Source organism: Drosophila yakuba, chromosome 2R (assembly GCF_016746365.2).
Source record: "Drosophila yakuba strain Tai18E2 chromosome 2R, Prin_Dyak_Tai18E2_2.1, whole genome shotgun sequence".
Lineage (NCBI taxonomy): Eukaryota > Metazoa > Arthropoda > Insecta > Diptera > Drosophilidae > Drosophila > Drosophila yakuba.
Window position 1 is genome coordinate 13286527 of NC_052528.2, and position 14606 is coordinate 13301132.

General features: G+C 46.2%; 3 protein-coding genes across 7 annotated transcripts; 2 read left to right on the plus strand and 1 right to left on the minus strand.

Moving 5' to 3' along the window:
* Positions 1-2: 2 nt before the first annotated feature.
* LOC6530455 lies at positions 3-10108 on the minus strand. Of its 5 annotated transcripts, none has more exons than XM_015196457.3 (12): positions 9950-10108; positions 9123-9386; positions 7967-8092; positions 7689-7904; positions 7287-7616; positions 6536-7226; positions 4531-4762; positions 4368-4473; positions 4201-4303; positions 1754-4081; positions 1219-1692; positions 3-1146 (listed from the first exon to the last, which is right to left on the minus strand). In XM_015196457.3, the coding sequence occupies exons 2-12, from the start codon at positions 9303-9305 to the stop codon at positions 404-406; spliced, it is 5532 nt and encodes a 1843-aa protein (XP_015051943.1). In that variant the 5' UTR covers positions 9306-9386; positions 9950-10108; the 3' UTR covers positions 3-403. The 5 variants fall into 5 exon arrangements, with proteins under 5 accessions (XP_015051943.1, XP_015051944.1, XP_015051942.1 ...); XM_015196458.3 differs by having other exon boundaries at positions 4531-4795; XM_015196456.3 differs by having other exon boundaries at positions 4531-4810.
* A 546-nt stretch (positions 10109-10654) lies between these two features.
* Positions 10655-12607, plus strand: LOC6530456 (cytochrome P450 6a22). The gene is made up of 2 exons (XM_002091336.4): positions 10655-11865; positions 11934-12607. The coding sequence occupies exons 1-2, from the start codon at positions 10800-10802 to the stop codon at positions 12365-12367; spliced, it is 1500 nt and encodes a 499-aa protein (XP_002091372.1). The 5' UTR covers positions 10655-10799; the 3' UTR covers positions 12368-12607.
* Positions 12608-12878: 271 nt separating this feature from the next.
* Positions 12879-14606, plus strand: LOC6530457 (probable cytochrome P450 6a17). Its single transcript, XM_002091337.4, has 2 exons — positions 12879-14012; positions 14073-14606. The coding sequence occupies exons 1-2, from the start codon at positions 12929-12931 to the stop codon at positions 14492-14494; spliced, it is 1506 nt and encodes a 501-aa protein (XP_002091373.1). The 5' UTR covers positions 12879-12928; the 3' UTR covers positions 14495-14606.

The window sequence follows — 14606 nt, forward strand, 5'->3', positions numbered from 1 at the left end:
GCTTTTGGATTCATTTTGTTTATTGTTTCCGCAAATCATCATAAGAAAAGTACACATTAGTTAAGCGTGATGTTAGTGGTCAAATGTGATTTGTTTGCTAGTGTTATAAATGTATCACAAATTATGTATACTCTGTTTTTATTCTGTAAGTGGTTTTTTTTATTAAATGTTGCCAGTTCTTGTTTTCGGTAATAATTTATTTATACGAGTGTGAGCGCGCCGGATCGAAAATATTTGGATATTTGTTGGATACCTACAGACCGCGAGGCGCCGCTCTCCGGCCGAGAACGTCTCTCGTTGACTATCTAAAACTAAGTAACGTGTAAAAGTAATCGTAGTAAAAATCAATTAGGAATATCGCCAGCTCCTGCTCCTCCCTCCACTTAGGCGGCCGTTTTCTTTTTTACATGATCGAGCACAGGCCCGACGTCTCGATGCCGTTCTGCACCTTCTTCGTCCGCTTCAGCGTAGCGTTGCGCAGCGCCGGCTTCAGTTCCACGACGGGCTCCGGATCCGGATCGACTGTGGCGAGCGGCGGAGTGGGCGATTTCCGGCTGGCCGTCTCCGCCGGAAGCGTAGCAGCCGCTGTGGATGCGGCGGTGGCAGTGTTGCTTCGGCTGGCACTGTTGCTGCCGCTTCCGCCGTAGTTGCTGCCAATTACCGAGATCGAGCTGATTACGTTGGAGGGCGTGCTGGTCGCAATCTTCGGCACGAACGTGTTGCCGCCGCACAGCACTGGAATGGTGGAAATGGTTTGAATGGCGTTCACCTGCTGGACAGAATCGGCGGCTCCGGATGCACCAACAGCTGCTCCTCCTGATCCACCGATGACGCTTATGGCCGAGACTTGCGAGTCCGTTGTCGTGGTGTTGGAGGCACTATTATGACTATTACTACTTGTATTCTTAGTGATATTTATCTTTATTTTATTAACTATGCTAGCCAAAGGTAACGTCGGACCCACTGCGCTCAGGTTATGCGTGGCCTCCTGCTTCTCCCCGTTCAATTCAGCATCCGTATCGACGGTTGCATCTCCCTGCTCCACCTCGTCTGCCTCATTGGCGGGCAGGGAGAGCGAGGTCACCGATGCTGGCCGCTCGATGGTCGCCGGCGAAGCGGACGAGCCGATGGTGTGTGTTTGAGTTTCTGCCAGGATGCCAGATGATTGAGCAACTAAATCAGATACTGAGGACAGGAAGGTGGTGTTTGCAAACTTACCGCTGCTGTGAATGGAGATCTCGTCCTCGGGCAGAGGCAAAAGCGAAACCACCGTGCCCACGTCTTCGAATCCATCATCCTCGTCCTCCTCATACTCATCCTTGGGCTCCTCCTTGATCTTTACGTTCAGCAGAGCAGCCTTGGTGGCCTCATCCATCTCCTTCTCCACATACGTGTCCAGATCCGTAAAGGGAATGTTTGGCTCTTGGATCTCGACATCCGATTCGTTGGCCGATTCGTTTTGCGGCTGCTCGCCGAGCTCAGCCTGTTCTTTCTCCGGTTCTTTTGTCTCGGAGTTGGACTCTGTTTTGTCCTGTGACTCGTTGCCCATGTCCGCACGTGTCACGTTTCCCGGAACATACTCGTCCTCATCGTCGTCGTCGACGATTTCCGTAACACTAGGTTCTTCGTTGGGCAGCACAATGACATCGTCGTCATCGTCATCAAAAATGGCTTGTGATGTTTTGGGCGCACCTATTGTAAAAACGCGTTTAAAACACACTGTCTTGTTTGCATTTATTATAGCTAAACCCACCTTCATCGTCATCGTCCTCCACTTTGATTAGCGTGTCCATGGCATTGTCATCGGTGTTGTTCATGTCCACGTCCTTGTCCGACTTTACCTCTGCTGGTGGATTCAACGAGGCCTTGTAGTCCTCGTAGCACAGTGGATGGTAAATCTTATCTTCAACACGAATGGCGCTTCGCAGGTGCCACTCCTCGAGCTCTTCGTTGTAGAACTGCTCGAACTTCTCGTGGCACATGTCACAGCAGTGATCCACATCATCCGTTCCGGCAGCACACGTTGGCACGGGTGAATCCAGCGAGCGTTGTTGAGAGAGCTCTTCCAGGGCCTCAATGCCGCCCGGCTGACCCTGGGCCTCCAGGAAGTTCTTTTCTCGCTCCTCCACATCCTCGATTTCTTCGTATTGCCTCCAGTCGTTGAGATCGTAGTACCATCTGCGCGAGGTGGCCTTTCTAGTGGAATCCCGCTCCCGTCTATTCTGGCGGAAGTGCCAATCCAAATGCTGGCTGTACTTAATGGTTTGCTCTGGCGGGAAACGCACTCCGCAGCTGCTGCACTGCATTCCCAGGTAGAGGACGGCCACCACCGCCGCCTGGCGGGTCTTGATGGTCTCTGGCTTGCGGAGATCGATGCGCTTGATGGGCTCCATCGGGGGACCAGCTGGTGGTGGAGCAGGAGGTGCGGTTGCGGGTGCAGTTGAGGGTTCGGTGGCAGAGGTAGTTGGCTCTTTGGCCGCTGATGAGTCTGCGGCAGGCAGAGTTGGCGCTGCAGCAGCACCACCAATTATTCCAGACGAGACAAGCTTTTGGAACAAGTCATTGATGTTCAAGCTCTCCAGAGCAGCGGCGGCTGCTGGAAGGGAAATGGGCGCCACAGCAACTGGAGCGGTCTTTGGTTGCTCCACCACCGGTGGTGGTTTCACAATAACTGGTGGCGGCTTGGGAGGCTCTGCAGGAGCATCAGTCTTAATGTACACCATATCCGCCACGTGGGTTTTTCCCGCAATGACTCCTTTGGGCAGCGTACCAAATCGAATAAAGCAGCTGCGACCGCCGTTCAGCATCATTCCTTTCGGGAGACCACCATACTCGATCTTCTGCAGCTGCCCGTCGAGCAGAGCATATTGGAAACTGTCCACAAACTGCAGCGAATGCTGCTCGGCGCCCAGCTGGAAGGTCTGCTGTCTGGCGTCCAGAAAGAGCGGCACTATAGTGTGCGCATCTACAATCATATTGATTTTGCCCACAACCAGATCCCTTCGCACTCGGCCAATGTCTACGTTGGGCGGTGGTCCCTCAGCTTTGATTATGTGCAGTTTGTTTCCAATGGGCACGGATACCGGTGGACCGCCAAAGTAGATCTCGTACCAGTGCTCGTCGATGTATAGTTCGCGCGATGGGAAGCCAAACCGAATCCGGTGAAGCTGTCCATCCAACTGGAACGGCTTGTAATCGTCGTTGAAGCAAAGTGGCAGCGGTTCATTGTGATCGATGAGGATCACTCGCTGACCCGGCTGGAAACCAATTTCATGCGGCTGATCGCCATCCATGAAGATGATGGCCACCTGGTTGTAGAAGCGAATCTCTTTGGAACCACCGTCGATCGTGATACTTCGCACTACGTCAGCCATGGGATTGTCAAGGGAATTAATGGCCTTAGTCATGGTCACCGGTGGCACGGGTGGCATTCCAATCATCGACGGCGGTTGCGGGGGCGGCGGCACTGCGGACTGGGCCATCACCATGGCTGGTGGCTGCTGCCAGGGCATGCCACGGAATCCAGGCTGCGGCTGAACCGGCAATTGGATACCGCCCCGCTTGTTGTTGTTATTATTATTGTTGGCATTGGCATTGGCCAGCTGCCAGGCAGTGCGTTGTGCTGCCCCTGGATCCACTTGGTCGCCCCATTTGCTGGGCTTGCGACGCTTGATATCCCGCTTGGTCTTGTCTCTTTTGTTTGTGGGCTTCTCCGGTGCAGCTGACGGCTGCTCATCGTACCTGGGCGATCCATCGCTATGCGGTGAGCCCATTGAATGATTTTCGTTGCCCTTCAGCTTGGGAATACGTTTGCGCAGTACTGCATCCCTGGCCGCATTGCGCTCGAGATCGTCGTCGCGGCGTCGGGATTCTTTTATTTTGCTGTTCTCATTGATGGCCACCACTTTTTGGACCAGATCCTTGTACTGCTCCTGATTCATGCCGTGATTCTCGTACATCTCCTGCGCCTGGCTGAGAATGGTGCGCACCTTTTCGTCGTGCGCCTCCTGAGAATCGTCGTTGACTTTTAGCTCCGCCAGCTGCTTAAGGCGCTGCGACACGGCCTGATCCTTGCCCTTGTCTAAAGGAGGATTAAGTAAGGCAAATATTAGCAAAGTGTTCAAACTACTGTCACATTATCTTCTATAAGCTGGGTATCAACTTTTTCATAAGCTGAAACTATGCTATACTGCAACTCACCAGACTTTCCCTGCTTATTTTGGATTCGAGCGGAGTTGGCCAACTTGGCGCGCAGCTCCTCCAACGTTGCCTTCTTGGGCGGCGAGCCAGATTTCTTCGTGGGCTGGGGATCAAAGTAAAAGAAGTTAGCTATTTGGCACAACAATCTAGACTTATATCAATCCTACCTTTCGCACATCGCAGTCGTCCATAGAATCGTCTTCGACGACAATAACTCCTGGCTTAACGACTGGAATCTCGCGACGCAGGTCCACATCCTCACTGCCAAAGAGACTATGAAATCAAAGGGTGTTAGGAGATGTTCTTGAAAGAAGGAAGATAACTACTTACGCGTCCAGTTTGGTTGACTTGCTGCGCTTGTGCTGCGGCGGTTGCTCTTCACCGTCGATCTCAGGCGGCAGTGCGTCGGCGGGACGTTTCTCGGCGGCACCGGTAGCACCTTGCACTTGGAGCAACTTGGTAATCGACTGCTGCAGGGCGTCCGATACATTACCCTGCGAGGAAATAGACGAGGACGAGGGACTGGGCGACGGTTGCCTGACTAGAGATGCTGCTGGTGATCCTGAAGTCGTGGGATTTGAGTTGAGCAGTGATACTGTTGATAGATTCGCTGTAGATTTTTCTAATTTATTAAACTGTTTTTGTATTTTGAACGACACTTTTGCGGGCAATTTGGAAGTGGACGCGGCTGATGGGGAGGCGTTGGAGGCGCCACTAGCTTGTATTATTGTGCTGCTGATGTGGCCGCTATGTGTTTCCTTCTTGTCGAGGCTTTCCACTGAGTCGAATGTCGGAGGAGGCGGCGTCTTTGGCCGCCTCAAGTCAATGTCCATACTCGATACATCTATAATCGGCGGACTTGGAGGAGCTGGAGGATGGCCTGGTTCGAGTATTTGAAATGTAGCTAGAAAATTGATTTTGCTTGTGGACTAACATTCTTTTTCTTACGGCAGAGGAAGGTAGTTTTCAGATAAAAGCAATAGAATAACAAAACGTGAATTAAATAAGGCAGAGAATGCTAAGCAAATAAAATCGGGAAACTGGTTGGAAAAATAATAACAAAATTATAAGGGGAAAGGGCCGACAAACACCAGGCACAACAATCAGGCTAGAGAAATTGATGGGAGCACGAACTAATGCATAAATAATAATAACTTAAAGAATCCACGGGCTCCGTTGGGGAACCAATGCGAAATCTAGGTTAGACTATAAAAAATAAATTGTAATTAGATAATATAAAAGGGATAAAAGTGCCGTTCTACAAATACAAAACAATATAAATACATATACAAATTCAACTAGCTGGCTTGTATATACAGTAAAGCCAACTACAACGTATGCTTAAAATAAAAGTAAACTTAATCTGGTTCTAGATGTTCCATAGATTTGGATTTTAGTTTAAAAATGTTTGTTCACTTAGGGTTTACACGGTTGTTAACAAGAAATTAAAACTGCAGTCTTTATTTTATTAAGTTTCTCTTCATCTAATTATTGTTTATCAATAGGAAGTTTAAGGTACAAAAAATACGTCACAGTTAAATCATTTTGGTTTATTATTTTTGGTTCGCTTTCAATTTAGTTGTACTTATTGCTTTGACATTCACAAATCGAAAATCATCTTTAAAATCACACCTAAGGCGGCACCTGGCTACATTTTGCATTAATTAAAACAACTTGGAATGCAAAAGGTTTTTAACACATTTTATTTACACTTTGGTTTTGATGTTTTAAACTTGTTAAATTGTTCTAAACGACGCTTAAGTATTTATAAAAAAATATAGCATAAATGTTTAATTAATGGTTGACGGTTAGTTGCCTTAAATCGAAACAAATTCCCCCTTCCCAATAAACTGGGCCAAAAAACAACGTAGGAGAACCAAATTTCAGCAGTTAGCGGAATCATTTTACAGACATTTTTGTGTCAATAATGTTGATCAGTAAGGTACTGGCAATAGTAGATTTTATAAACATCTCAAATGTTTGTCCAGTAGAAATTTAATATAATTTAATACTCGATTGAGTGCTGTTATCTATCAGAATTGAAGCAAAATCTATAGATTTAACATTCCATTGTTGGGAACGCCAGCACTTGATTATCACAGTTGTACTTATCACAGACTTCGGTTAGAGCTGAGCAGAATATTTTCCACTTGTCAACCACATACGGTCCAACCCAAAACCCGCCCTTCCACCATCCTAAGCCATTGAGTGCCGCCATTCTGGTTGATATTTTCTAAATTTTCAACTAAGCTGCCTGCAGCTCTAGGTTCCAAGTCAAACCAGACTTGGTTGTTTGCTAACAAGTGTGAGATTAGAATTAAAAGTTGTTTCTTACGTTTCTCTAAATCTTTTGGTGCTTTAGCTGCTGCTGCTGCTGATGATGCGCCCGCCAGTGGTAAGGATGATGGGGCAGCTGCCCTGCTCTCTGGTGACTTGCTCCGAACTCCGCTGCGCAAGTCAACGTCCATGAAAACTGGAGATCGACTGTGAGATCGTCCAGAAGAGGTCTTTCCTCGCGACGAAGATGACTTGTGCGACGTGCTGCGCTTGGATTTGGAGGGCGAGCTACTCGGTGAGCTGCTCTTGCGTTTCGCAGATCCCGAAGGAGACCCATTGCGAACATAGCGATCCGAATCCTTGGACGAGTTCTTACCGGATCGCTTAACTGGAGACTGGTTGGAGCTGCTGCCAGTGCTCTTGTGCCGAACATCAGAGCCCGACGAAGATGAGGAAGCCGTGGAGCTCTTGGACTCACTTCGCTTGCGACTCGACGAACTGCTGCTGTGGGTAGAGTTTCCACTCTTTCCGGAGCGACTGCTGCTGTTGCGCACAGGCGATTTGCTGCGCGACCGACTAGATTTCAGTGAGGAGCTCGATTTGGACTCCAGCCGAGGATCGTTACGTGCCGGCGCAGTTGGATGTGAGGATTGCGACTGCATCTGGCGCGCTAGTCTTGGATCTCGTTGGCGCACCGAGTTCAGCAGTGCCGGATTTACAGGATTTACTTTTGGTTTATTGGCAAAATGCTGTAATTCCATAATTGAATTAGATTTTGAATAGCTTCCACATCACACTGCACAATTTACCTGCTGAGCCGCTGGCAAGTTATGCATTATGGGACCAACATTGCCCATTGGTCCTGGTCCTCGTTGATTACGCACTGCCAGATTGGGATCTGTGATTGGCGGACGAATAGCAGCTGCAGTAGGGGCAGGCATGATAATGGGTGCCCCAGCCATCGCGTCAGTGGCTTGGTTTAGCTGACGCTCCTGCTCCTCTAAATGCTTTTTGGTTTGCTCCAGCTCGAGTTCCAGTTTGCGCTTCTTGAGCTCGAGCAACTCGCGGGTTTTTGCTTGGAGTATCTCCTCCATGTCGCTGGGCATTGTGGGGTTAACAGGCATCACAGGAACCATACCCTTTGCATTTGAACGATACATTGGATACATGGGTCTAACTAAAGTCGTTTTTCAGTAGTTTGGTGAGCTTACCGTTTTTAAAAAGTCTGGATTTACATGAATGGCCGGATTGACGTGAATTTTATTAGTTGGCTGTTTGGCAGTAATGGGCCAGTTGTTATCCAGCCGCTTCACCTTAACATCCAGGGCGTACATCTTGGATGGCGGGAAGACCTCGTTCCAGGTCTGACGCAGGGCGTACATGCGTTCCCGCACCTTTTCCAAAACCTGCGACTGTGAATGCTGGACCTACAGGAAAGAATTAATATTATTAAGCCATGGGACAGTCATATAAAAGTGATTGCACTTACCGATTCGAAGGCGTGGAGGAATATGTTGACTATGCATTGTCCAAACAATTGGACGTAGCTGCTTTTCACATTCTTTACTATCGAATCAATTAAATATAGTATGGGCAATTTAAATTCGGGCGCCACCTGTTTGAAGTTTAGTAAAATAGGTAAGAAATAAAGAAGAATAAGTGTCTACGGAACGTCGCTAGCGGAGAGTCAAACAGATAGATTTGAAGAAAACTAATGAGACAGGCCGACTGGACAACACAACAGCTGGGTCAGCGATCGTCCACCGAAGTAATCCTCTTCCTTAGCGGGTGGTGTTTGCCTCCAGGGCAAGCCGGTCGAACTCAAAACAAACACTATCCTACAGAGAAATATTTTCCTAAGCATGGGTGGTGAATGAGGAAACGCGGTGTCTGAGGATCTTCAGACATTAAGGGTTACAGTGTTGGCGTATGATGTTACAATGTCTGTTCCCTTAGCCGAGTAAATGTGAATGAAAATCGCAGTGAAAATGTGGCAAGAATATGGGCTTTACTCTACTCTTACGTTTTATGGACATATATTTTTGTTTGGCTGCAGTTTTTTTACTTTTACCAAAACTTGCGCTTTTCTTTTTGAAATACAAAAATTGCTGCACATCAATTTTGTTTTATTGATTGTAAGCAGTCAAGGTTTTTGTATAAAATAAAAGACCATTTGGTGACGATTGTTTAAGCATTTTCTGTTTTTATTTATTTGTCAATATTTTTTACGTTTTTTAAGGTTGTTTGTTATTCCTTAGCTTTAAACTCTGGGATCCAAAGTAGAAAGAAATAAGAAACGATGAGTAGGTTGGTTAAACTTCTTACCTTTGTAGATGATTAAAATCAGTCACGTTTTAGAACCCAAATTATGAGATATATACTAAGATTATTAGGAACCTATCTAGCATTTGTGCCCAAGAGTTTGGAGAAAAAGCCAACTGAAAAAACCAATACTGATAAATGCATATGGAAAATGCCTGGCCTTTGTTGGGTTTTTCTGCAATCAAACGGCAATCGTAATCAATGAACTGCACATTCTATCACAATTTCGATATGGAGAATCACTTTTAGTGTCGACCTTCTACTAGCTGTGTGTAAGCTGGAGTGTCTTTGTTGTTAAGTAAATACGCTTTTGTTTTGTTAACCTGGCTGATGTAATATTCCACCACTTTAACAATGATGTGGGCGTAGTTGATATTCTCCTCGGCAAGCATTGTGAGCATATTGATCAATGGCTTGCTGTTGCAGTTGAGGTCCTGAAGACTGGACAGGTACTCCTCGCCGATCCTCCGCTCATCGTCGCGGTAGTTCTGAAATAGCTGCTCCATTGTGGGCGCCGTATTCCAGATCTTGATCCTAATATCGATCAAGTTATTTGGTTTGAAATAATCGCAGTTGCTAGGTTTCGACTGCAAGGAAAATACAACAAAGTAATTAAATGGCATGAAAAGCAATGGTTATTCGATTATTTGGAAAAATGCCGCTCTTGAGACTTAAGCCTGCGTTTTTTGTTAGCAATATGAAACGTTTTTGCTTGTAATATGTAGAAAATTAGGGCTAGCATTCTAGGGCTAGATAATGCTGTACATAGTGTATCTATGTATGTAATTCGTACCAGATGTAAACAATCACGCGCGTCCACAAACACAAGGTAATCTTTTACATACGCATATACACACACACGTACGGGATTACGACGAAAATTCAATATGGCGACCATGAGCATATTTTTCGCATGTGTGGCCTGTCCAAAGAAATTAACCAATAAAATGCTTGTTTTCGCTGTCCATGCATCGCATTACACGCTTTTACGAAATATTTACGTTTCAGTAAAACTGTCTCGTCGCTTAACTTGATTTAACAACGTTTTTCCCAGATAAAGCCACGTTTGTATTACCACCACATACACACGCGAGTTTTCGGTTCGATTACAAAGTACTTTTTTTACGCTGCAGAACATTAAGAAACATACCTTTTTATGCTAATACATTTGTACAATCACTGCCAGACACTTTTGCGCAGAAAAAAATTCATAAAAGCACTGTTAATATAAAAAAATTAGCGTTTGAAAACTCTCACGTAACTACTGCGATGTATTTTTGATGAGTTACACTTCTAAGTGTGCCCGTATGTGGGAAATGGAAAATATACATTTCTTACAGTTTTTATTTCTCCAAAAATACCAAGAATATACCGAACAAGTATTTTATTCAGTATTGCACCGCGTTGCCAACTACTTGAATTTTTCAAAGTGCCCTTAGAACTACTGGAGAAGTAATTTCTAAAGAATAATATAAATAAATATATTTCTTCTATATTTTTTCCTAAATTTTTTTAATGCTACCGGCTACGGTTATGAGCGATCTTAAAAAAGTCTTTTTTCGTTTAGTTCTTGTATATCTCCATCGCATTCCCACTAGCTGAGTAACGGGTATCTGATAGTCGAGGAACTCGACAGTAGCGTTCTCAAAAGACTTTATAATAAAGTCGCCATAGGAATTGGCATTTGAAATGATAATAATAATAATAATTGGGAAATGTTAGGAAGTTAGGCAGATAATAAATTTATTATATAGATTTAATCACCAGGGCGGTTGTTCTACAGTTATCTCTCACTATATCAATTGCACTAACTTGATTTACTGTTAAAAGCTCCCAAGTCTAAGCTTCCATTCGACTTGTTTTTCAGTGAGCCGAGGTTTTGTGAGACGAGGTTATCTGCCTGGGTCTGTTTACACTACCGCAGCTGATTGATTGGAAGCGGAGCGTATAGAGGCGTTGGTTCTGGAGTTCAGTTGAAAGTGAATCCAATTGGGGAGAGGATGCTGGATGTAGTGGCTCTGCTGCTGATTGCCCTGGCAGTGGGCTTCTGGTTCGTGCGGACTCGATATAGCTACTGGAGCCGGCGGGGCATAGGCAATGTTCTAGCCCGGTTTCCCGTGGGTAACATGGAGGGGTTCCGCACAACAAAACATTTCATCGACATAGTAACCCCAATCTATGAGAAGTTCAAGGGCAATGGAGCACCCTTTGCTGGTTTCTATATGATGCTAAGGCCTGTGGTCTTAGTCACGGATCTGGAACTGGCCAAGCAGATCCTCATACAGGATTTCGCCAACTTTGAGGATCGCGGAATGTATCACAATGCGCGGGATGATCCTCTGACTGGCCACCTATTTCGCATCGATGGGCCCAAGTGGCGACCTTTGCGCCAAAAAATGTCGCCCACCTTCACCTCAGCCAAGATGAAGTACATGTTTCCGACGGTCTGCGAGGTGGGCATGGAACTTACTCAAGTCTGTGGCGAGTTGGCGGATAATGCGATGTGCGGAATCCTCGAGATCGGCGATCTGATGGCTCGCTACACTTCTGATGTCATTGGACGTTGTGCCTTTGGCGTGGAGTGCAATGGTCTACGAAATCCCCAGGCGGAGTTCGCCATAATGGGTAGGAGAGCCTTCGCAGAGCGTCGCCACTGCAAGCTGATCGATGGATTTATAGAGAGTTTCCCCGACTTGGCGAGGTTTCTGCGCATGCGCCAAATCCATCAGGACATTACGGATTTCTATGTGGGCATCGTCCGGGAAACTGTGAAGCAGCGCGAGGAGCAGGGCATTGTGAGGAGCGACTTCATGAACCTGCTGATCGAAATGAAGCAGCGTGGTGAGCTCACCATCGAGGAAATGGCCGCCCAGGCCTTTATATTCTTTGTGGCTGGTTTCGACACCTCCGCATCGACTTTAGGATTCGCCCTGTATGAGTTGGCCAAGCAGCCGGCACTGCAGGAAAAGCTACGCGAGGAAATCGACCAGGCTCTGAAATTGCATCAGGGCGAATTCACATATGATTCCATGCAGGAGCTGCGGTACATGGAACTGGTCATTGCAGGTGAGCCTGACTCGAAATTAATTCAAAAAATATTGTTAGGAAGATAAAATTGGCACCTAATCCTCCAGAAACCCTGCGGAAGTATCCCATACTACCGCAGCTCACTCGGATCTCCAGGCATCTGTATGCAGCCAAGGGCGATCGGCATTTCTACATCGAGCCCGGCCAAATGCTACTGATTCCAGTCTATGGCATCCATCATGATCCCGCCCTGTACCCGGAGCCCCACAAGTTCATCCCGGAGCGCTTTCTGGCCGACCAGCTGTCCCAGCGACCCACCGCCGCATGGCTGCCCTTCGGCGATGGACCGCGAAACTGCATTGGCATGAGATTTGGCAAAATGCAGACGACCATTGGCCTGGTCAGTTTGCTCAGAAACTTTCACTTCAGCGTCTGTCCACGAACTGACCCTAAAATTGAGTTTCTCAAGTCCAACATTCTGCTGTGCCCAGCCAACGGAATTTACTTAAAAGTCCAACAACTCAGCCAACTGAGCAGATAGTGCTGCTTATCATATCGCTGCCTGGATTGTATTATAATCTACATTTTATATAGCTGTTATACAAATGCACAATCATATGTTTTTATCAATCAACGTAGTAGTACAGGAAAACTGCTGTATATCTAATCAGGCTTCTTGAGCTTAATTTGTTTGATTAAACATTTGAGTCGTCACATTAGCTGGGCATTTCACCAGTGCCAGGGACTTTAAATAATAAAACCTCTTTTTCGAATTTCATGATTAGTTTGTAATTTTGGTTTGTACAGCTCAATTTCATCGAATACGCAAAAAATGCAATAATAATTGTTGCGATTCGCTTTGTTTATATCTTATCGATTACGTAAGCGCCAGATTGTTTATATGGAGAGATTGTGTTTACTACAGTATGTATCCCCAATCATTATTTATCACATTGAGAAAGAGAACTAACCTTAAGAGAACTTGGACGACGAGTTTTTTGTGAAAGCAACACACACATGAGAGACCGGCGAACAGAGCGGATGAGAGACCTTTAAACCACTTTAAATTTAAACTCAGTTTTCATTGGACACTGCACGTGAAATGTTGTTACTGGCGCTGATTGTTATTTTACTATCTCTGCTCGTCCTCGCGGCCCGTCGACGTCATGGATACTGGCAAAGAAGGGGCATTCCGCACGACGAGGCTCACCCACTTTTCGGAAACATCAAGGACTGGCCCAATAGGCGCCACATCGCCGAGATCTTTCGGGACTATTACTTCAAATACAAGAACTCCGATTACCCATTCGCTGGATTTTTCTTCTTTTTCACCCGCACTGCTGTGGTCACCGACTTGGAGTTGGTCAAGAGGGTGATGATCAAGGACTTCAATCACTTTGAGAACAGGGGAGTCTTCTACAATGAGATCGACGATCCACTTTCGGCCACTTTGTTCAGCATCGAGGGTCAGAAGTGGCGTCATTTGAGACACAAGCTCACACCAACTTTTACGTCCGGCAAAATGAAGAACATGTTTCCGATCGTTGTGAAAGTTGGAGAAGAAATGGACAAGGTGTTCAGCAGTAAAACCGCTGAGGGTCAAAGTCAAGTTTTGGAGGTTGTGGATCTGGTGGCACGGTACACCGCCGATGTGATCGGCAACTGCGCATTCGGACTCAATTGCAACAGCTTGTACGATCCAAAGGCTGAATTTGTGGCAATTGGCAAACGGGCGATCACCGAGCATCGCTACGGGAATATGCTGGATATATTCCTTTTTGGATTTCCCAAGTTATCGCGCCGCTTACGCTTGAAGCTAAACATCCAGGAGGCAGAGGACTTCTACACCAAGATCGTGAGAGAAACCATTGACTACCGTCTGAGGACGAAGGAGAAGCGAAATGATTTCATGGACAGTCTGATCGAGATGTATAAGAATGAGCAGTCGGGCAATTCGGAGGATGGCCTGACCTTCAACGAGCTTCTCGCTCAGGCTTTCATATTTTTTGTGGCTGGGTTCGAGACGAGCTCCACGACCATGGGATTCGCTCTATATGAGCTGGCCAGGAACCAGGATGTTCAGGATAAGCTCCGGGAGGAGATCGACACTGTGCTAGGCAAACACAAGAACGAGTTCACCTACGAGGGAATCAAAGAAATGAAATACCTGGAGCAGGTTGTGATGGGTAGGTTTAATTAATCGACTGTTTCGTTTTTTAGATTTATTCGATGGCTATCGCTTTTAGAAACCCTACGAAAGTATCCAGTACTGGCTCATCTTACAAGAATGACTGAGACCGACTTTTCGCCCGAAGATCCGAAATACTTTATTGCCAAGGGAACTATTGTTGTGATCCCGGCTTTGGGCATTCACTATGACCCGGAAATATATCCGGAACCGGAGATGTTTACGCCAGAACGCTTTACTGACGAGGAAATCGCGGCGAGAGCCTCGTGCACCTGGCTTCCATTTGGGGAAGGTCCTCGGAACTGCATTGGTCTGCGATTTGGAATGATGCAAACCTGCGTGGGATTGGCCTACCTAATCCGGAGTTATAAGTTCAGCGTTTCCCCGGAAACCCAAATACCCATGAAGATTGTCGTTAAGAACATTTTGATATCGGCCGAGAATGGTATTCATCTTAAGGTGGAGAAGCTTGCCAAATAAGTTTTTAGCATAATCAAAAGATTACTAATCATCATAAATAGTAGTATTTGAGATGGGTACGTCACTGATTTAGTAATAAAAACATTTGTGTAATAAACTTTGCTTGACTATA

Coding starts and splice junctions, on each gene's coding strand:
- LOC6530456 (XM_002091336.4), top strand. CDS start 10,800: ATGCTGGATGTAGTGGCTCTGCTGCTGATTGCCCTGGCAGTGGGCTTC. Junction 11,866..11,933: donor CATGGAACTGGTCATTGCAG/GTGAGCCTGACT, acceptor CTAATCCTCCAG/AAACCCTGCGGAAGTATCCC.
- LOC6530455 (XM_002091335.4), bottom strand. CDS start 9,305: ATGGAGCAGCTATTTCAGAACTACCGCGACGATGAGCGGAGGATCGGC. Junction 8,093..9,122: donor TGGAATATTACATCAGCCAG/GTTAACAAAACA, acceptor AACTTCAAACAG/GTGGCGCCCGAATTTAAATT. Junction 1,147..1,218: donor GATCTCCATTCACAGCAGCG/GTAAGTTTGCAA, acceptor GCATCCTGGCAG/AAACTCAAACACACACCATC.
- LOC6530457 (XM_002091337.4), top strand. CDS start 12,929: ATGTTGTTACTGGCGCTGATTGTTATTTTACTATCTCTGCTCGTCCTC. Junction 14,013..14,072: donor CCTGGAGCAGGTTGTGATGG/GTAGGTTTAATT, acceptor TATCGCTTTTAG/AAACCCTACGAAAGTATCCA.